The sequence below is a fragment of the Crassostrea angulata genome, chromosome 6, assembly GCF_025612915.1.
Source record: "Crassostrea angulata isolate pt1a10 chromosome 6, ASM2561291v2, whole genome shotgun sequence".
Classification (NCBI taxonomy): Eukaryota; Metazoa; Mollusca; class Bivalvia; order Ostreida; family Ostreidae; genus Magallana; species Magallana angulata.
The window spans coordinates 10,397,978-10,421,359 of record NC_069116.1 but is presented as its reverse complement, the minus strand read 5'-3'; the positions used below and the strand labels follow the sequence as shown (position 1 = coordinate 10,421,359).

Below are 23,382 nucleotides of genomic sequence, written 5' to 3'. Positions count from 1 at the left end.
ACAAGGCGTGACTAGCTTGCTCGCTATTGAATACTGCAATGGTTGCCGACAAAAATGACACAGTTTGTCAAAGTACAAATTTTACAAATACACCGACTTGTAAATCGATGAAGAATTGCAACCAGAGCTATGATCTTAATTTCCCCAATAAACCATGGTACAAATTCAGGCCAATTACGGTAACTGTCATCTTTTGACAATAGAGAATTGGTGATATCAGCATTAAATATGGACCATTCTAGTGATGTTGCGCTGCAGAATATTTTGTATCTCTGCTTGCATGTATCACATATTAATATATTGTTACATGTGCATGTACTCTAGTTGATTCATGACGATAATCAAAGAAAAAAAGGGCAAGCCCACATACCCCACGCTCTCCAATTAGTTGGACAATGCTACACATAATGAAAGGCAGGGTATGCATTAAATACATGTACGTAAAATAGCAAGAGGCCAATAGGCCTTAAAGGTCACCTGAGTACCATAGCCCATTTAAAAAATTGTGGAGCAGTCTCATAAATGCATTTAATTGAATTATTGTGAAAAGGACTCTTAATCCTTTTTTTCAGCACAAGACCCATCGCTCATATCAGAGTGTATGACCTACTATTGAAGAGGTGCACAGCTTCCGTATATAGTATTTTTTTCCCCAGGTGTGTTAACTTTCACAACAGGTTTTAGGTTCACAAACTAAAACAAGGTGGCTGGTTTACTACTTATTACTTCACTATTAACAAGTCTACTTGTTTATTTTAAAAAATTTAAAAACTGTTTTTGTTTTAATTCATAAAAAAATACTTGCATAACTATTTTCATCATACAACTTCTCAATTACACTATATTTAATGATTAATTATTAAATATGAACAAGCGAAAGAAGATAACTCAATTTTGAGTGACTCAGGGGACCTAAAAATACATGTACATAAAATAATTTGATAAATGACATATCTCAAAAGTCATCAGATCAAAACTTCCTGCAAATTTTTGGTCTTTAACAATTTGTACACCTACACATTGTGTCCTTTAAAATACATACAAAGTTTTTCGAAATTCCGTGTGGCGGTTTAAAAAAAACCCAGTTCATGTATATTCGATGATTGGCCAACATTCATAACTTTAAAAAACCCGAAGTCCAGGAAAATAATAGAATTGGAATTTCCTCATAATATGCACATTAGCACATTTTATCCTCAATGCCTACAAAGATTCACGATCGAAATTCCATGCAGCGGTTTTAGAGGAGTTCCGCTTACAAATTGTTCAATACTATATTCAATATATGGCCAAATTTTAGTTCAAAAGTGCCAAAAATCCCTGAAAAATAATAAAATCATAATTTTATGGGAATATGCACATCTACACATTGTGTCCTAAATACTTTTACGATGTTTTTTTCGATGGAAATCCCGGTTTTGGAGGAGTTATGCTTACAAAAAAAATTAGGACTGACCGACGGACGGGTTAAAAAACATCATACTCCTCGCAACTTAGTTGCGTGGGGGTCAAATCATCCCTGCTTAAATATCCCTAGAATAGTTTCCACTATAATTCCCTAATTCCCACGTTATATTGTCGTTGATATTCAGATGCGTTTCGGAAGAAAACAATGAAAAGATTCTCAGATTATAATTGGTGACGGCATTTGAATTTAATTTTTTAAGCAAACAAGTTTAGAGTTTTCATCCGAGATGTACAGTATATCGCAAACTAATGCAATCGGTACCAGGTCATCAAACCCTTCAGTGGCGTTTTTGATAAGCCACTGTTGATGGACAGCAACAGAAATTTCCAACAGTATAAAGATCAAATCAAATTTGAAACTAGCAACTTGAAATTACAATTAATGATACTGGTTAATTACATAGAATTTATCATAACTACTTTAATGTTTCAAAATTAATAGTTAACACCCTGGTATTAAACTTCTTTTATTTGGTCAGCATCAAATGTAAATATGTGTATACAATAATACAACGTAAAGTAATTGCACAACATCGAAGGCATGTAATAAATAATTTGTAAAATCTCTTAAAAACGTTGACAACATGGGACCACATAGTACACAATGTTTATAACCGGTACCAAAGTATCACATTCCTATTATGCATTCCGGAGAGACCATGGCTCTCCTATCGTCTCTATCCAAATAATTTAATTCTGGTTATAACATGCTAGTTTTGGTTGACTTTGTATTTGCTTTTCGTTTTACTGAAATCACTGGGATAACAATTACTCATATCACTGAAGTGAGATGGAATATGGTAAGCAAATTTAATAACAAGCATGAAAATGAATTCCTTGCACAGACATACCAGTATTCCAGCTCATTGTCCCATACCATATTTACTCAAAATAGATAATACTGAACACTATCACTAACATTATAGGGATATAAATAAAAAAATTCAATGTTATTGATATTAAAACTACACAAGGCATTAATATTCAGTAAAAATGGCTCTATGCTAATGAATAAGACATCGCCTAGGTAATTTAGTCATGATATATAACATTCACAAAATCATGTCATGATAATTGTGTGACATTATGAACTGTAAACAAATCTATAGTTCACATATCATCAGCTATTGCTCTCATCAGGATTGACATCTGTCATAGATTTCACAAGTTCACTAAGCTGCTGTGCAAATTTCCTTTTTTCAACCTTTGTTTGAAACTTTTCTCCTACAAGATAAAATATTCATGAAATAAATGATATTAATGAGCAGATATGTATAGATATCTCACATGATTTATGATTCAATGTGATTTTTACCTTTCAAGTAAAGTTTGTTTTAGCTCACTTTCAAAAGGCATTGTTGCCCAGGTGACTGATGTAGCCCATGTACCTTTTGTTAACATTTATAATGGCCAAAACAATAAATACAAGTGAAAAGCTGTCAATGTGACAGCAAATCGGGATTTTTTTTATGTGAACTGGCCAGTCTGCCTGCCATTTCCATTGGAAATTCCATTTAAAAATTAATGAAATCTTGGATAAAAATCTTTACATCTCAAATCATATTTTCTAAAAGTTGGCAGGTAGCAAATACTATAATACTTGACAACATCATTGCCTTAATGTCCTTACTCATTTTATTTTTTCTTCAATTTATTTAAATACAAAAAGTTATAGACCTTGTTAAAATGAAACACTTATGAGGTTTGTAACTGTCTACAGAAATGTGTCGGGTTGCTAAAGAGGCTGGATGGTCAAAAAGTTATCCATTGGATTTACTTTAAAACTTCAGAAATGATTTCTTTAGCCAAAATGTCATTTAGTAAAGAAGAATTCCATATATGCATATGTTAATGTATTTTGAATAGCTTTAAAATTTAAAAGATTTCCTATAGCTTTAAATAAGGCTCTTCTCCTCAAAGAATTTAATATTGTCTAAAAATGGCCATGCCCATCAAGCCCTCTTCAAGTGGATAGAAGGCTTTCTTACCATTGCCTCACTTTCTATGCACTTTAAAGTTTTTTTACCACATTTTCAGAATCACCTTTAGATATATCCCTTGGTGCATACATCATACATGTAAGATATTGTTGGCTTATTTCTGCAAACAGTCAGTGACAAACATTTTATGTAATATATTAAGATAAAGAACTATGAATATTAACTAAATATCATATCTACCATCCCACGACCACTGCTCTAGTATTGACAGGAGCTTGTTGTTGCAGCACACACTGTTCACCGCATTCAATATCAGCCGGTTCAACATGCCTTCTTTTTCATCTGAAAGAAGAAAAAACAGTCTTCATCAATACAAATTGATCATAAGTATGAATATAGCATTTTTGTTTAACACACCTATTGTAAGAGAGAATGATGAAACTGTATTATCTAAAAATTATCATGGTTATAAATGCAGCGATTTAAAATGAATATTCATAATTTCAATTTTTACCTTTTGGTGGCATAAGACAGTAAGCAATGATATCTCGTAGTGGTTTTAATTTCAGATCATTTTCTCTAATCTTTAGTTTTGTTTCTGCATTATTCTCTTCTTGACTGTTTTGCCTGTTTGCAAAATAAAATTGAAAACTAAATTCAATTAAACATTCACAATTGTTGAAGAATATATAAACTTGTGGGTAAATGAAATAAAATTATATACATCAAACACTGAATCCAATATAATATTTACTGCAAACACATAATAGTGTTTATTAATTAACTTGTATAATTTTGGTGGAAATTGATTTTTCAACTTGAACAAGTATGCATAGATCTGAATTAGTACATTTCTGAATTTATGTATTCATACATATGCATGCATGACTTTAGGCTATGTATTTGATTTGACTGAAGTTACTAAGTCCAACCAGAAAGTTCAAACAAATTTACAAGATAACCCGAGTTTGGTAGATATAATGTCAATTCACACCTATGTTTGCGTTTCCTGATAATGATGCTCTGGGACTCGTTAATAGACTTGAGTGTGATAGATACGTCGGGCAATCTCATCTGAGTGAGTTGTTCTGCATGAGCCAACTTGATGTCTTCTAATCCTTCCTGTAAGATAACTCAATCAGTACAATTATCCGGTACTAAAATTCCACGACAAAAAAAAATTCTTTTACACCGAAATTCACTACCTGAAACATAGTCACTCCATGTTTTAGTGCTCAATTATTTTTTAGATACAGTGCATGTACTGGTCCATGAAAGAAAAAATCTGTCACATATTGTAAATACTGATAAATGGATGCTGTGACTCAAAGATAATCAAAGGCATGGAACTGTAATTTAAGGTTTTTTTTGGTTTTTTGGGTTTTTTTAATAACATAAGTAGATGTATAAGTGTATAAATATATTGTATATTTTTATGTTAATCATTTTTACCACTTATCATACACCTTTCATTTCTCACACAAAAAATCCATAATTACGGTAGGCTTGAGGTTGTTTTTATATACCAGTAGTAATAATCAAGCATTAATCAAAAGTAAATTTTCGGAGACTGATGACTTTTCTGACCCCTGACCTTGTTAGAGAAGACGGCTGGGGACTGAAGCACCGTGTCTGGGGCATCTGTGAGCCAGGGGTGGGACATCAGCTCCTGGACATTCATCCTACAGCCAGGGTCCACATGCAGGAGCCTGCAGAACAGCAAAGGTGACTGTCAATAAACGCAAAGTCTAAAAGGAGGCTGGGTGGTCAGCAAATTAACCATCAGATCTACCTTAATTTATTTTTATTAAGATAGTTAATAAGCTATAAACTTTTAATATATGCAGAGAAAAAAATCCAAACATTTTAGCTTTAAAATGTGAACAATTTTTTTTCTATGTTTATACAAAGGTCTTCTTAAAGAGATCAATATACCCTAAAGCCATCCAGCCCTCTTAATTTAATTTGTCTGAAGGTTTATTCAAGAATGGAAAAACATCTTGTGCTTGTGAATGAATGAGAATTAATAATGTAAATTCCTTATTTTATGTGAGTACTTAATTCTGTGATTCAGATGCTTTGTATCAAATTGTGAGATTCAGAATATATTAAAATCTCGATCACCAGATTTTTGTTATAATATCCTATAGTTTAAAACTCTCTGAAAAATAAGTGATAGATGTACTTTAAAATCTGCAAGGGTTGCTTCTCGCGATTTTATTCGGAAATTAATTCCTCGCGTGTAATTGGGAATCAACAGTATCAAAAAATAGTAATCCTGCAGTTATGACTGCATAATATTAAAAAAGCAATATGCCATCAATAAATATTTACAAATCTTGTATATCCGGTCCTTTTCTATTTTATCTTGATAATTATTTTGTATGATGCCCAATTTAAAGAGACTTGCAGTAATTACAATTTTGAATCATGAAATTGGTGAAACAAATATTCATACGAAGGGAGTGAATTTTATAATAAAGAGGAGATATGGCATTCTTAAATCGTCACAATCCTGTGACATCCTTTGATCATTGTTGATGTTACTATTAGAGCTGACATGAATTCATAAAAGCATTTGGTCGCCATATTAGTTTCGATCGCTCCTCTACTGCCATTGGGGTATATATACCGGTCGAGAAAGTTACGGTCGGTTGCTTTCCGATCGAGGCATTCAGGTTGCAAGGACTTCTAAATGCATGAACTTCACATTCTAGTAAAATGTTTGTAATACAGAATAAAGGAAAGAAAAATCAATTAAATACAAAATATATTTATTCTTTGAAAGAATTTCCAAGGTACTATAACTAGTATCCGGATTATTTTGCACAGACAGTGCTGCCTTACTTCACATCGAACACGTGTGTCGTTCATACAGAGTGCACAACGTCTGCATCTTTTTGAAAACCCTGGTGGCACTACCAGTAAATTTAACCCAGTAGCTAAATGATAGTAAATCCAAGAAAGTAACAACATGACATCGACTCGTTTCCATCGATTTCTACAAAAACGCTCCGTTTCTAAAATCCATGCTTTCATTGACATTGCTCGATCTGCCACCACCGTGTGTGGTTGCGCATGTGCAATGTTATAACATAACAGGAAAACAGTCTACAAGTATCGAGGATTTTTGAAGTATATGTGCCTGGATTTCAGTCTGTCTTGTTGCGTTGTTCATTGGATATTCCTTGTCAGTGCAGTGGTTGTCATATTATTTTTGTTCAAAACGCGTTTCTTCCCGTCTTTTCGTTCAAGGTTACGTGTTCAGATGTATGAAATACCTGAATGCGGTGAAGCATGAATAGTGCTCTAAGCCTTATATAGGGGGTGTGTAGCGATGAGCAGAACAATAGAAATCGACAACTAATATCGCTGTAGTCGGAGATAAAAGGGAAATAATGCGTATTGATGAATTCATGTCAGCTTTAAGATTGTGTGATAAGTTGGTGTTAAATGTTTATAATTCAGCACTTCCCACAAAAAAATCTTACCGCCTGACAACATCTTTAGCTGCATCTGAAATGAACTTCCAGTCCTCTTCAGGAAATTCATATTTCCCTGAAAGAATTTTTCTTTTCATTTCTGAGGTGATGTGTCTGGATGGAGTTTCTGAGTAAAAAGGGGGGTAACCACACAGCATAATATACAGAATGACTCCTACACTCCACATATCACAGCTCTGCCAAAGAAATAACAACCCTGCTGTAGACAACAATAAATATCATAACATGGAAGCAAGAACTGCTTCATATAAAAACTGATACATAAACTGCATATCTTTATGTTAATCTTTTCAATGAAACAGCTATACTTGAATTAGTTTTATTATCATAAATGCTAGATACAAACTTTGTCATAAGTATAAGGTTTGGAAGTCTGTATAACTCCTTTTCTCTGTTTTGATTTGTATTTTTGAGCCTCTAATACCTACAAAGAAAATGTAGATTACTAATATGAGGTTCTATCTGAAAACAAAAATATCAAAACTGATAACCCTTTCACACCTCATGGGGATGGGATAATGCTAACAGAGAAAAAAAATTAAAAACCTGCGACCAAATGCAGTCTGTTGACTGTCCATCTATTAAAGTACTGGTACATGGGGTACCCTCCAATATCAGAGGTTCTTACAATTTGTTTATAAATTCAAAATAAATATGAACTAGAATTACTAGAAGAAGGATATGTCAACTAACAGACTTTCACAATTTCATTCATAAAGAAATATCAGTTAAAACAACAAAATGTCCAACACATGAGCAACTGAAGAAACTGTTTTGGAGCTGAGGACTAATGTCTAGGAAAGCCTTATTTATAAACCAAGATTTATCCTTTTTTTAGGTGGTAGTTCTCTGGTTGTGACTTGGATGCCGTGGAAATCAAGGGGAGCAGATTGGTCAAGAACAGAAAAAGAACTGCATGAGTTCCAAATATAAACACACATTCATAAATGCCATACTTTAAGAGGACCATAGTCTGGTGCTGTCCAGTTTAAGTTTTGAAAATGCTCAAAACTCTCTGCAAATATAAAAGATTTCCACCAAACCTTCCCATTATTGAACATAATTGAAGAATTAGGATAGGAACACAAAATGCATGTAAATTTATATAAAGACATTGAAAAAAAAAAACTGCTGATGGACATTTGTTAGCATTATCCATTGGGGTGTGACTGAGTCTTAATTTTGTTTGCTTTATTGATCAAAGCAATGCACATTTCTCTAGAAAAAGAAAAGTAGGAAAAATCCAAATGATAAAACTATCCATTGCAAGAAAAACACTTCCAGTTACACTCTATGCAGAAATTAATATTCCAGAACTGCACAAATACCAATAGTTACGTTAAGTTGTAATCATTCACTAATATTTTAGAGCCACGGGTGAGCAATGCTCATAAACTTTACCAGTTTCTTGATTTTGATCAGATGAAGCATGGTTATGATAAAGAAAGGCTAAAAATTAATTTAAAAAATGGATTAATGTTGAATACCTGAGGTGCAACATAATAAGGGGTGAAATGAGGGGTCTGTAAATTACCATCATCCACCTTTGCAAAGCCAAAGTCAGTCAGCTTTATCTCTGCATCCTGCAAGAATACAAAAACTTTACATTTCTCCACAAGATTCCCTTGCTATAAAGCATATGCTTTTAATATTTCTTAATTTCTTCAGACATCTTTGAAAGAGTACAGTATTAATCTGATACTGAAAGAGTAAACATTTTTTAAAACCCAAAAAGAAATAGTATTTTCTACTGTATACAGAGCTAATTTTTCATCCAATTAACGTTGTAAAAGATTTCACTCTATTTTAAATCCATCCTAACAATGTTGTGGTTTAAAGGTTTCAATTAGCCCCTTTCTAAATTCATCCACAGTCAAAATAGGGTGAATGGGATAAAAATAAATAAGGGTAAAATTTTCCCTGTAGATGGTTTTGTTCATGGTTTTAATATAAACAAACAATTGTGGAATACCTCTGAGTTATTTTTCAGCAGGAGGTTCTCTGGTTTGAGGTCCCTGTGGGCAACATTAAGACTGTGGCACCGGTATACTGCTTCTGTGATATGGCGGAGGTACTTAGCAGCCTTTCTTTCAGTGAACCCACTTTCCTTACTGATTCTATCAAAAAGCTCCCCTCCCTCCATAAATTCCATTACCATTAATAAGCGTGCTCTAAAAACATAAAAATATTTCAAAAATGTTTAAAACATATAAAATGTTCTTAACAGTGGTTGATAAAAAATTGTAAAATACATGTATATAACCCTATCTCAGAAAAGTTGAGAATGATAAGAAAGGGTATTAAGGCAAAGGATTGAAACAAACAACAGTCCTGTTACCAAAATGAATATAATGTTATAATTTTTTTCACCTACTATTTGAAAATGATTTTAAATTGCCAACTATTCAAAAGCATGCAGAAAACATGAATCAAAATAATTCTTGCATAATAAGCAGAGTATCACAAGAACAAAGAATATACACTCATGTGCCCATCAAATTCACATAAGGACCTTAAGCTTACAAAAGTTTGGCTTACTTGGGGTGGGGGTCCCCAGGAAATAGAACATCATTAGCGTAGACATCGAGTACACGTACAATGTTGGAGTGGTCACTGCAGAGTCTGTGTAGTTTGACCTCTGTGTGGGCCCTAGGACCATCCATCAAGCATTTCAAGGCAAACCTTTCCCTGGTGTCTTTCTTGATGCATGGTCTGAAATTACCAGTTTTAAATGTTATTCTAACATTGATTACCAGTAATAACAAATCTTTTAGAGCAAGGTAAGAGTTAAAAGTGACAAGAAACATGCATACATGTAAATTGTTCCGTATGCATGAGTTGTTAATGTTTGATGCATTGTGAGTTAATTACAGACAATTTTTCTTTTATTTCAAAACCCAGATAATAATAATAATTACAAACATACTGAGCATTGATATAGGTGAACCAAATAAGGTTCTTTTGATTAAACTTGGTTTATTTATTTATTACCTGACTGGCCCTGTGATACCAGTTCCTAGCTTCTCCTTCCACAAGACAATGTATTCATCTGTTATAGAATGTGTCTGAAATTGTAATTCAGTATTTGTTACTAATTCACAGAAAGAGGAAGAAGGAAGAAAATCAAATAACAAATCACTTATCTAAAATTGTTCATTAGGAGTCTTAAAAATTAAATTGCATTCATTATCATTTAGATTTTTTTAACATTATAGACCAAAAGGAAAAAAATCAATCTTAGCACTTCAAATTTTTATACAACTTTGGATATTATATTCCAAACGTGCTATTATGTGTAACCCATGTGGGCGATTGATACCTGTACAAGTGATGAAATATCGTGCATGTATGACAATGTGCATGTCAATAATGAATATAGTTTAATTATCTTTTTTAATTACATTCTTACCTTAATGTTGAAATTGTCACATCCACCGCTGGAGCCTGACATCCTAATTTATAATAAAAGACGGATATTTCTGAACTAAAAGAGATTCTGACATTTACTGTTATTAACGTTCTGCTTAAAAGGAAGTGTAATGGCTACTTTCACTTTGAATGGGGATAACCAATACAAATAAAATTTGGAAAACCCAAAATCCATCAAGATTTATTTTTTTTTTGAAAACTAAGTATAAAAGTTACACTTTTTTTCTCAAAATAGTAATTTGTTAAGGAGATTTTTGTATTGTATTTATTTTAAGCTTTTTCTTTTTATCTTCAAACCCCTTACTGATAATGGAATGTTCCAATGGAGGCTGAAAGAGGTTCTCACTAAATTTGCAGGCTTATACATTTCGGACCATTTTTGACATTGCGTCGCAACATGAAATTGTGTTACATACTTATTTCAGTATGTTATCATCTTAAAAATATCTATATTTTTGAAAAAAATATGATGTTATTTAAGAGCAAATAATGGTAACAAGGGTAAAATATGAAGAGCCAGAGTGTCAAAATTCCGGTCTGAAACAAAAAGGGTTTAAACACCAGTCACAATCGTTACCGTGGTAGTTTATATTCTGAACTCGAAAGATGTTCAAGGTGTCACGTTGACAATGGATAGAAAGTATTGGTTATTTGGTGGCATTACAGCTGCAGTCATATCAGGTGCATATGTCTTCTGGACTTCATCTAGTAAATCAAACAAGAAAAAAGGTAAAATATTAGGGTTAAAAATTAGTTATCAGTATAGCAACTATTTTATATCATCAATCTATAGCATGGAAAATTGATGTTTTACACATACGGTTATTATCAAAAGTTTTAAGAAATCATAACAAAACGAAGCATTTTAATACCCCCCCCCCCCAACTTGCCAAGAGTTAACCTGTTAACATAACTTCCTTTGACTGTTGCATCAGTTGGCAGCACACACATTAGAACATAAAATATGTGAAATTATCATCAATTATTAACCATAAATCCATACATGATGTAAGAATATCTCCATACAATATTTATAAAAGTACTACATTATTCTCCTATTGGTATTGCTCTTTTTAAAGTCTACATGCAGTTATCAATTATTGACTAAGACAATAATATGTTTTACGATGCTACCGTTTTGGCGAGCGCAGCTATAGCAAGAATTACACATACCTTGCATCATTGTCATGTCATTAATTTATCAACTATAAAAAGAATTTGAGAGAGAGAGCAAAAGGCAGAGAGAGGGCAGAGACAGACAGGGGGAGGGAGAAAGAAAGAAAGATAAACAGAGAGAGAGAGAGAATTATAAGATTTCTAAGTTTAAAAAATTCTTACAAAATACATAGATTTGTTTCCACCTAAAAGCGTTCTTTACTTTTGGGGAGATGTGATCAGTGTGTCAAAACGTATGATACTAATATTTACTGAACATGCATGCAAAATTAGCTTAAAATTTAATCGATATGACAGTAGAGTATGGCTCTTGCTAGTGTATATTTAATCTCTCTGTCAAAACCAAAAAAATAAAAACATCATCTGAGGCAGGTACCGCAGTCTATACGTAAATTGCTAGTACACGCATTACAGATGTTTGATCTACCTCTAGTTTATCGTGGGAAATATAGCGCGAGAGCACTGTGACGTCATCCATGAACTTTTTTGTCTTTGTTTACGTATCTTGACTCAATATGAAGGTATTAAAGCATGTAACAAAACTCTTGGGTCTCGCCGAAGCTTGTTCAGTACTCAGAACGTGTCATCAAACCTCAAGACACCGTAAATTACGAGTTAAATGTTGGCCATTTTTGGCATAGCACCACGGGTGAAAACATTAGAGAGCATTATGGGACGTGGACAAAAAATTTTGTTTGATGAATCTATAGGTTTAGCTCATTCTTTTTCTCCACGCACACTGGTAATTAAAGCTCGCTTTGCTCGCTATTAATTTACTTACTTCAGCTATCTGACAAAAAAAAAAAAATCACTGCTTATTGAAGTGGATGTGAAATGGTTCTTTTCTAGATGACTCTCTTGATAATTGAAGTGGATGTCCAATATGGGACATCACTTTTTTTTTTTTTTTTTGGTAGACCTCTATTTTTATCAGCATTTTGTCAACCCTCTTTTCATTACTTTCCTTTCCATAATCATCATTTCTATATTGCTGTCATCCTCCTTATCTTAGCTGCAAAGGGGTTCTCCTTAGCATCCCTTCTGTTCAGCACTCCTAAAGATGTTAAACCTTGCACAGAAGAAGGAGGAATTGCTGAAGATGAGACCAAAGAAAAAACTCCTCTCTGTATAGTACCAGGTGAACATCTAGTTACCGGTGAAGGAATGAATCAAGATTTACTTCCATCTGAAAAATAACATGTCTAAGCTCATGGTTATGGTATCATATCACTAATGATTATTTTTAACACTTGTCATATCTTTATGTTATTCTTTATATATCAGACATAATTTATCACATTTCTCTGAAAAAACCATTTTACTTTCATCAGTCTCACTGAATAGAAAATATCTTTATTGATACTCTCCAATTTGTAAGGTTCTCTTTCATCTTATATTTCACTGGAACTTCTGCCTATTCTGTCCTCTTTTTACTGTCTTCTCATGTTGCCAATCTTCACTCTCCTTAGCTGCCTCATCACAGCCTCCCACCTCATCACTTGCCCAAGCAGCTAACTCCGAGTCCATTAAATCAGAATCAATTTTGGAAGTTGAATGCATTTATCCAGGTGACCTGGCATTTATGATCGTTTTACAGTGGAACTAATGATTCTATTTACTTAATTGTTACTGTTCATATATAACTTTTTCATCTTACACTTCACTGGAACTTCTGCTTATTCTGTCCTCTTTTTACTGTCTTCTCATGTTACCAGTCTTCATTCTCCTTAGCTGCCTCAGCACAGCCTCCCACCTCAACACTTGCCCAAGCACTTTTGGAAGTTGAATACATTCGTAAAGGTGACCTGGCAATTATGATCCTTTAACATTGAAACTAATGACTCATTTTATCGTTATTTTTTACTGCTCCTAACTATTTCATTGGGTAGATGTGATATTTATGTTTTATTTAGTGTATCACATGTTCATTATATTTTCATTAACACAGTTGTCATACACTAATATTTACATGTTTTTTTCTGAGCAAGAATTTTCTGGCGCCAACAAGAGGTAACCTGGTTTAACTTGGTTTTGATTTTGTTTGTGCAGATCGATGCCCGGGACTGGAAAATCTGGGTAATACCTGCTTTCTGAACTCAGTGCTCCAAGGGCTGGCCTCATGTTCGAGAGTAAGGCTCTGGCTGTCTGACTATGTGAACAGTGGACATCTGCAGACCCCCTCTCTCACCAGGACACTTAATGATGTCATCAAAGGTACATTAGGATTTATATTGTTGTGGTATACTGTAGAATCATTAGAATTCGTGGTGGCTCAATTTTTGTGGTATTCGTGGGTATTCCTTACCCACAAATTTAAATCCTCAACGAAAACAATTTTAGATAGAATTATCTTTGTTACTGAATCAGTAACCGACGCATCCACGAAATTACATCCCCATGAATGAGCAAAAAAGTCACACTCCACAAAAATCGGCCCCCACGAATTTAAATGATTCCACAGTAACTGAATTATGCTTAGCTTGTCCATTTATCTGCTTTCTAAAAGCAAATTAAGTATTTACTTATATGCTGTAAAATTTGTGTACATTGGTTTTGAAATAAAGAATTTATGATTATAACAAAAGAGAATTAGTGCATTAAATCAGATTAAAAAGAGATAATTATACAACCTTTGACTTGAAAAAAGGAGTATGCATGTTGCATATGCATTTTTATAGTGATGTGTAAATTGGAGTAATTTTTATGTTATTTTTAGTGTTGAACAATGAGACAGAATTTTATGATGATGTTCATAGCCCAGATTATGTGTTCAACACATTGTTAATCAAAGGATGGTGCATCTCTCCTGAAGAACAGGTAAAAATATTGACTTTTTAAAATCCAATTTGATTGTAGAATTATATAAAACTTGTTTTGTTACATGTATATACTTTATAGTGACCTTTCTGAGAACTCAAAATTAATCAATTCTTATTTCTTGAATAATTGTTTTATAGATCTGAGTTACTGTAGATTCCTTATTTTACGCGAGTACTTAATTCCGCGATTCAACGATTTTCCATCAAATCGCGAGAACATAAAATTGCGAATGCCGAAATTTTATCATAGTTTCATGTAGTTTACATTTGTCCGAAAATTAAAAGCGAGATTTTAGAATTCGCGAGACGGGCTTCTCGCGATTTTACGCGGATATTAATTCCTCGCGTTTAATTAGGAATTTACAGTATTTTACATCCAACTTAAAAGGGCTGGATGATTGTGGCTACATCTACCTCCTTTATACAAAGAGTGCTACTTCAAGATATACGAAAATGTTTAAATTTCAAAGCTGAAATATTTTATTTATTTATGGCCCAAAATATAATATTTGAAAGTTAAAGGCAGATTGGAAGGTGAATTTGTTGACCATTTAGCCTCCTTATTCAATTTATCTAGGAAGATTTTCTAGTTATTGTATTGTTAGTAAGCAGATACTTATGTATTTTAACCCCAAAAACTTTAATATTTTTTCCAACAGGATGCACATGAAATGTTTCATGTATTGACTCAGACAATCACAGAAGAGACCATGAGTTACCCGGGAGTTGTCCCCTTGTTCGAGGTACGGTTAAAAACAGAGACACTCTTGTGTAACAGGTCGGGTACACTACCTTATATGGATAGCATTATTTAACACGTGACAGTATTTTCGTCAAACAGATTCTCCAATCCAGTGAATGAGTTGCAATGCATGACGGTCTACAACGTGTCTACGATTAAACAGACGCACATGGTTTTTGTCTGTTTTATTCACAATATTTAATTGCTTGCCGGAATGTTTGTACATCTTGATTTTTACTTTAGAAGGTAAAAAAGGAAAGATTACGTACCATTAACTTTGTTCCATGCTCACATTGAAAAATACTGTTGTTTTAGTTGATCAATTGTTGCTTCAAAAATGATCAGTATCAAACGACTGACAAACATACGCATACAAGTACAAACAGGTTTTGATAAGAAAAAACTGCACAGTTGTGTATTGGTGACTTTATCATTGTGCACTAGAAATAAATACAGGTAACTGTACATTTGTAACATACGTGAATAGCCATGGTAGTAGAAATGCACAAATATACAAACGCAGAAGCGCAAGCTGTGCAGCATATAGTATTTTGTCTGTGAAGCATTCTGATGAATGTCCCTGAAGAAAATATCAACGCGCATTCTAATAATGTTGCTTTAAATATGGGATGTCATGTGAAAAAACGGTACTCGCTGCTTCTAATTCTATAGGACGTACCTCTCTTTTGAACAGTGACAATGGGGTATTTAAATAGGTTGATATAAGTCCTCATATGCAATATTTTTTAAATGTGAGCATAGAAATTAAAGTTCAGACATAACTGTCCATATTAATTTCATAAATTCTGAAAAATCATTCATAATGAGTTTCCAAAGGACAATTCAAAATGGTATATATTTTCAATACGCTTTGTATACACTGAAACTTGTAGTAGCCCACAATGCCTTGCAACTCATTCACCTGATTGGTTTGTCGATAAAAGTAAACAGATGGCTAATTTAGTATGCAAATTTATGCCGACGTCACAAAATATAGTGGTCTCGACCTGTGTAATGTAATAAAGCTTGATGGTCAAGGCCATTTGAAGACTATTCAAACCTTGTGGAAAATTGAACTCTGAATACATAGAGTGCAAGCTTGAGCATGCATCTTTCATATCATAAATGTATGTATCTTTAGTAAAGTTACTTTACATGAAATATTTGTTGGAAATTTCCATTTGCGAGGCTACACTTGATGTCATCCAAAGGAAAATCTTTCAAGAACAATTTAGTATCAATTTTATCAAATTGCTAAACCTGTACTGTCATTTTCATCATCATGTACTGCCATCAAAATAGATAACAAAAAGGGTTGAAAACATAATGTATGTTAAATATCTTAATCAAAATGTTGATTAAAATGGGAACTTCAATTGACTCTTATTATATGGATAGCCCTTTTCTATGGGTTTTTCGAGCATTCTAGGCTGTATCAGTAGTTATATGACTACACTGTAGACTTTACTTACAGAACCCAGATGTTGGGTTTCGGGAGAATGACCGAGCTTTGTCCAGAATCGAGAGTCCACTCCCCCTCCTGCCTGAGCGCCCCATGGACCACCCATTCCAAGGCTTGCTAGCCAGTCAGCTGGAGTGTATGGAATGTGGCTACAAGAATCCAGTCAGATACGACCATTTCGACAGTCTTTCCTTGACATTTCCTCAAAGTGTCTGGGTATGCCCCAAGATGTTTACATTATCAGAAGTTATTGCCCTCATTATTTAATATTTTACTCAGTTTTTAGAAGACAATTTTTGTGATACTGATACAAATATTACAATATTAGTTTAAATCTACTTTATTAAAATTATACATAGTTTTTTTTTTTTTGAGATATGCAAAAGGAGGTTTTATAAACTATCTACATGCTTAATATAACAGGTGGATCGCAGTCTAGAGACCCTGCTTTATCACTACATCAGTGTTGATACAGTGAGTAATGTGGATTGTGTGGGATGTAGCAAACTAAAACAAAGGCCTGCTGGGTGCAAAATGCCACTCAAGAAGACAACCTTCAAGAAAAAAATGACCATTGGAAAGGTGGGAATAATGAACTGAAAATTACTGTGGAATGATATTGTTTTGTGGGGAAGAAAAACCAAGTCATTACCCAGATATTTAAATGTATACACACACTCTAATTTGATGACTTTTAAAGATATCATTAATATGTGAGATTCAGTCAAATCAAATCAATTCATTTTAAACAATCCAAGAAGATTGGCTAACCTGAGCATGAATGATTCCATAGGATATATATGCCATAGCATTTAGTATTTAATAGTATACCTGTTTGATTTTCTTTAGGCATGATTCCAATATTTAAATAGTTCTCTTTATCTGTCTTCACCCAGCTCCCACAATCCCTGGTCTTTCACATCCAGAGGTGCCAATGGCTGAATGATGGATCAGCTTGCAAGAGACAAGATTTTGTTTCATTCCCAGAAATCCTGGACATGAGTAACTATGTGTACCATAAAGTAGCTGCCAAGGAATCCAAGAAAGGTGTACTTGGAGGTGGCCAACAGTTCCTCTTCGGGTAATGACTTATCTGCAGCTACTTGCTGTACACCATAATGTTTCAGAGAATGATATATGTGTATTGAGTCCACTTACCTTATGGAAACAGTCTGGTTTTCTAAATGATCACCTTTTTATCCATTTATTACATTTATGACCCATTGTAAAATGAAATTTTATTGGTTGAAGTAGGTTGAATTATATTGTTTTGAACATATTTTATTGATTAAACAAAAGGATCAGAAACAAGTTCTAACACCTTACAAGTTCCTCTCCTTAAATATAACAATAGTTGTCATGCATATGAATATAGAACAAAAGAGAATATGATATAGATATACACAAAGAAATATTATTTAAATCTCAAGGATTCGTCTATAAACTTTTGTACAGAAGCAAAAATACTTTTTTTGATATGTAAAGGTAGGTTGTTGTTGCCATATAAAAGTAAATCAGTATCAATATTGACTAAATCTAACATAAACAATTGATCAAACATGTTGTTTCTCGCTCTAGAGTATTTTTTACAAGAAAAAAAGAAATGATACACATCTTCTGTTTGACCACATAAACACAGCGGATTATTTATAATATTACATTTACAAAGATCATACATGTAGTTTAATACACAGTTATGTCTCAGCTTTGTATGAATAATGTTGGTACAGCGTTTGCCAAAAGAAAAATAAATAGGGGGTTTCGTAACTTTAGGCATATGTTTGCAATGGTTGAATTATATCTCAATAGCATTAATTTCATCACCTTGTACTTTTGTGTACCATTATATTAGTTGTGGGCATTTATTTGGTGTGTTGGCAAATTATTATATAATATGGATGAATAGCAGATTTTTTTAATAGATTTTTTATCATTATTGATAGGAATATATTTATTTATTATTAATGGATTTATTTGTTGTTTGTTACAGAGCTAGCAGTGAACCTAGAACTGAGAGTTTTGAATCTGCACCTTCTGTTACACTCTTAAGAACACTGAACTATGATAACAGAAGAACACAGAACGGCTTGTTCATCCAGCCTCAGATGGAGGATCATAGCCGGGATTCAGACGTCAATCACAACGGCCCGGCCAGTGTCAGTAAATCCTCCGACTCCTCGCTCACTTACAGACTCTGTGCGGTGGTGGTGCACATTGGCAATATCTCGTCTGGACACTTTATAACCTACCGCCGCAGTCCTAATACAGTGAGGGGCAAGCGCCGCTCAGACAAGTGGCTGTGTTGTTCGGACAGAAAGGTTGTACCAGCCAATAAGATGGATGTGTTAGCAGCAGAAGCTTACATGCTGATGTATGAGAGGCTCTAATTACATCACCTGAATGGAGTTCTCTCTGTTTATCCTTGTCATATATCAAGAGAAGATTCCAAATAAACACCTGCCTGCCCTTTAAGTGAATGCCACATTTTTTTTATGTCCATTTTATAAAGAGTGTTTTTAATTAGTTTACTGATGTTGGATGAAGTGTGTTTGAAGTGAAGAATGAAGTGAGAATGTAAGATGTCTCTGTGTTGCTTCCAATAGTTTTGCATTTATGATTACAACATTTCTCAATGTTTTAATCATTTGTGCATCAATGTTTAAACATGTATGTGTTCATGACATGGTCAGTGTGCAATGTCAGAGTGTTCAGTGGCAGTCTGTCAGAAGAATGATTTTTTTTTTTTTAAGAAAAACAGTTTTGTTGATCAGAGTTTGCCTATGTATAAATATGGCATGTAAAATTCCTGTCAAAATGCACAATGTTTAAATGTGTGCTAACACATTTGAGTCAAATGTGTAATTGCGGTACTTATCATGTATTGGTTTTAAAGATAGATTTTGTATAAAGTAGATTGAGTTTGAAATCTGCTTTTAAGATGAAAGTATTTTTGATGCATTACCAGTGCAAGTAAAGCGGAAATTGTATGTGTGTTTTGTCTGATTATAATGAATGCTAGCATATCCAAACAGCTGCAGTAGAGTGATTGGATAATACAATGTATATACATGTTTACACATTGTTATTGTTGATTATTTATTTCAAAATGCTGCCTCATTTGTAAAGATTACCTTGTTATAAGTTGTTACTAAAGTGCTACTGTCATATAAAGTAATGAAATTGGATATATAAAAACTGGATTTCATTTTTAACCTTGTTAATTGTTTTTAATTTGTCTCATCATTAAATTCTGTTTTGACATCACTAGAAGTAAATAACTTGTAAGGAATAAAAGTTTTCGATTAACAGATATTTAAAAATAAATATAAATTCATTTACTTGAATGGATATGCCTAGTGTTTTGTGTAGTCCAATGATCAGTTTAATACATTCATTCATTCATAATTTCCTCCTAATGCAGAAACACATTTACAATGTCATAATATTGACGTATAAACAAGAAGAACATGTACACAACAAAATTTCTAAGCATTTATCCTGATTCATGTAAATAAAATAATTTGAAAATTACGAAATAAAATAATGCAAATTTTTCAACATTTCGTAACTGATGTCTTTTAATTCATAGCACAGAGAAAATAATTAAGACGACAGAAATTGAAATAACTGGTATTCTTCTGCGCGTGCCTAATATGATAGGCAATATTTTATGATTCATATTAGTCTTTGTTGATAGTTTAAAAAAAAAGACAAAAACTCAACATGGCCGAAATGAGCATTTAGAAAACAGCCAGAGTCGATAGAATATTGGTGTTTGCATTGTTTCTACGACTGATCGTACTTGCTTTAAATTTGCGGTTTATTTTGTTCTCGACATTATCTTCAATTAAAATATTAAGCAAACCGGAGGAAACATTAATCCGATTTAATTTTTCTCTTCAATAAGTGCACCGTCATTTCCATTGGCAACTTAAAACAATCCAACAGCTCTGAGCGAAATTCAACCAAAACGGAAGTGTTTGTGATATTTAGGTCAAGGTCTCGGGTCTCAATCAGAGGTCAAGGTTAACGCATCGTTCTTAACTATTTGAGAGTTAAGAGGAAATCAGTCACCTCGACTGCAAGACAAATAAATGTGTTTGTTTCATATAGTAAATACACTGTACTGGATGAACACTTGAACTTTGGTTCAATGTAAAGAAGTCCATGTACATGTAGGTGTCCTTAAAAGTCCTAAAACAGAAAATAATTGCATGATGAGACTTCTATATAATACGTGGTCGCATCCACTTTAAATCTTAAGCAAGAGTTTAGCGACAAAATAAAAACGATTTCGATCCCCTAAAAATAGGTGATCATTCCTTCGACATATACCACAAAATCCTGAATGCGTTAACTAACGATGATATCCCATCAGGCTTCCCTAAGGTTTCTGCACATAAGGTGTGACATGTTCAAAACCATTTGTAAAAGATAAGTTAAATATTAGCACGTGTCTCAAGAGTCCACAGTTTGATATAAAAATGTACAATTCCACTTCGCAGAAATTTTCTAAAGAGCAACAGCGGTTTTCCTGCATGAATGATGTTGATTAGATTCAACGTGAGGACTGACAACTACTGGCGGTTGGTCGCTGTGGATTTTTCAACTATTTCCAGATTTTTAAGGAATGAAGCATTTGTTTTGGTGGAGCAATAGGTGTTCTTGAAGTGAAGCAAAATATGTCTGGAATTAATTCATAAATTAATTCAATGATCCTGCTTACAGGTGTTAAGATTTGAAACAAATTGTTGACATACGTCACGTACATCACAACTCCTATCCAAAGAAAACAGAGAGAAAGGCGACTTTTGTGTACAGTTTAGCTACAAATTCTGGATTCAGATGCTCACATATTTTGAAGACAAATCAGTGCATTTACCTTTCTTTGGGCATTAAACTATTTCATTATTTAAGTTTGCAAGATAATGTCTAAATTATTTATTTTATGTTTTGCGATTCACAAAATTGCCATGTAAAGAAAAAAAAATCGACAAGGGTCTCTTGTGGATGAAATATTTTAGCATGCTAGATTTGTCTGCGTTGAATTTTAATCCCCCTTGTGTGGAGCAATCGTACGATGTTCCTTGGGGTATTGGGCGAAAGCGCAAACAAAAGAGATGCTGTCAGCGTATAGTGTTGGGTTTGAACTTGTTAAGCTGTAATGTGATAGTAATCGACGTGTTAAGATTTTTTGGAGCAGATTGGTGACAAACAGTATGTGGAGAAGGGTGAATAGAAGACCTCCTTGCATGATACCTTGAAAAAACTAGTACATGAACGGGAAATCTGCCAGAGTGCGTTTGGTTTGACAAAATTTGTCAATGGAGAAAAGTGCATTTACATGATTATTAATTAAAGTCAACAGACGTCCAGATACCAGTGTACCGAATACGTGCAGGTAGTGAGTATGAGCTGGACCCTGTCTACATGGTCAATATACAACAACAAAGATTTCGAGATATGTGCAGGAGCGCACTCAAAAGCATAAATTTAAAGTTTCACTGTTTTCATTTAAACTGGAAATTTATTTAATACACCAAAGCATCCAAATTGCATAATTAGTACATTAATACCCTTTTGTAGTAAGACGATATAACATAGATTGTTACAAGCCTTAAGCTTTAAGAAAGCCCGATGTCGCATATATGCATTCTGGTGACAGCACCATTGTTGAGTAGATGGATACATCATGTTACTTTCTGTCTCCAAACCATCTCTAGAGAATTCAGAATTCCGTCGCGCGTTGCCCTGATCATTTATGAAATGCAAACGGTCCAAATGAAATACTTCCTTGGAATTGTAATATGGCAATCGATTGGAAAAACGAAGAAAACCCAAATAATCTCGAAGAGCAGTTGCAATATTTATTTTCTTGAACAATAAATCAATTACTCCGTGCCGCCTTTCGGTAACGACTCCCTTGTACTGGGATGACTGTTTCCCCTGAAGACAAACTACTTAAATAACCTCAGAACAGCGGAATTTAAGAAATGTAGTATTCTTTAGATTAAGGTTGTATCAAGTTTTGCGGGCGGCGATTTCCTCCGAGTTAATGCACATTAACAGAACAAAGATTTTACTGATTGGTTAATAATAGTCTAATATGCGTCCATTTTCTCAACAATTACAACAATAAATATTGCAAAGAACAGCTGAGACCAGAAACATGTAAAAAAAAAATCAGTTTATTTTCAACAAAATAGTTTCCCATTTGAGAAGAAAATATCAGTAACTCGCACCTTTTATATACTAATAATTTTTATAAGGTAATATAGATATCAGCCGTAGAAAGACCGGTAGTCAGAGTGACATGTGTAAGTAACTTTCATAAAGAGAACGTTCGACTATGTACGCATAAATTGAACATTTTTATTGTATAAAACATATACTTTGAATGGATCGGAAACAATATGTACGCATATACAGATCATGCTTTTTTTTTATAGCCAAACTTTATTTCTCGCTCGTTCCTATATACGCCTCTATTATTAGAACTGGAACAGATTTCATCCAACACTTGCATCACAGAACGTTGTAACATCACTGCATGAACACTTACAATCTTGACTTTCACGAGATAAAGAAACTGTAATTTTGTTCCAATATTGCGATGTTTCATAATTTTGATTCGCGGTAAACCAATTCACGCCCTTCATTATATTTTGTGTTCTTCTTTCTCCAAACCCAATATAAATTCCATAATTGCTTGCTTTAACGCATAGGTTGCGAATCCCTTCACCACCTTTGATATCCTTCGTTATTACCAATGATTTTAAGTGCTAGCAGAAACAAATATAGATTTTTATGATCAACAGCAGAAGAGTGCAATATGATCTAGCTT

The 23,382-nt window shown here is 33.6% G+C and overlaps 2 protein-coding genes across 2 annotated transcripts; one reads left to right on the top strand and one right to left on the bottom strand.

Annotated features, from left to right (window-relative positions):
• Nucleotides 1-1,920: 1,920 nt before the first annotated feature.
• LOC128190307 (MAP kinase-activated protein kinase 5-like) lies at nucleotides 1,921-10,474 on the bottom strand. The gene is made up of 12 exons (XM_052862325.1): nucleotides 10,320-10,474; nucleotides 9,902-9,975; nucleotides 9,449-9,622; nucleotides 8,883-9,081; nucleotides 8,398-8,493; nucleotides 7,257-7,334; nucleotides 6,899-7,086; nucleotides 5,002-5,116; nucleotides 4,402-4,529; nucleotides 3,922-4,034; nucleotides 3,648-3,749; nucleotides 1,921-2,691 (listed from the first exon to the last, which is right to left on the bottom strand). The coding sequence occupies exons 1-12, from the start codon at nucleotides 10,359-10,361 to the stop codon at nucleotides 2,588-2,590; spliced, it is 1,413 nt and encodes a 470-aa protein (XP_052718285.1). The 5' UTR covers nucleotides 10,362-10,474; the 3' UTR covers nucleotides 1,921-2,587.
• A 408-nt stretch (nucleotides 10,475-10,882) lies between these two features.
• On the top strand, nucleotides 10,883-19,750 carry LOC128190025 (ubiquitin carboxyl-terminal hydrolase 30-like). The gene is made up of 8 exons (XM_052861894.1): nucleotides 10,883-11,068; nucleotides 13,565-13,729; nucleotides 14,232-14,332; nucleotides 14,994-15,077; nucleotides 16,551-16,754; nucleotides 16,962-17,120; nucleotides 17,435-17,619; nucleotides 18,529-19,750. Exons 1-8 carry the CDS (start codon nucleotides 10,969-10,971, stop codon nucleotides 18,923-18,925), a joined length of 1,395 nt encoding a protein of 464 aa, XP_052717854.1. The 5' UTR covers nucleotides 10,883-10,968; the 3' UTR covers nucleotides 18,926-19,750.
• The last annotated feature ends 3,632 nt before the right edge of the window (nucleotides 19,751-23,382 follow it).

Bases quoted from the DNA above. Each gene is read 5' to 3' on its own strand.
- LOC128190307 (XM_052862325.1), bottom strand. From the start codon at position 10,361: ATGTCAGGCTCCAGCGGTGGATGTGACAATTTCAACATTAAG. The intron at 9,976-10,319 runs GTAAGAATGTAA...TTACAATTTCAG, and splicing joins GTGACAATTTCAACATTAAG to ACACATTCTATAACAGATGA. The intron at 8,494-8,882 runs GTATTCCACAAT...GTATTCTTGCAG, and splicing joins TGCTGAAAAATAACTCAGAG to GATGCAGAGATAAAGCTGAC.
- LOC128190025 (XM_052861894.1), top strand. From the start codon at position 10,969: ATGGATAGAAAGTATTGGTTATTTGGTGGCATTACAGCTGCAGTCATA. The intron at 14,333-14,993 runs GTAAAAATATTG...TTTTTCCAACAG, and splicing joins GCATCTCTCCTGAAGAACAG to GATGCACATGAAATGTTTCA. The intron at 16,755-16,961 runs GTATGCCCCAAG...TTAATATAACAG, and splicing joins CATTTCCTCAAAGTGTCTGG to GTGGATCGCAGTCTAGAGAC.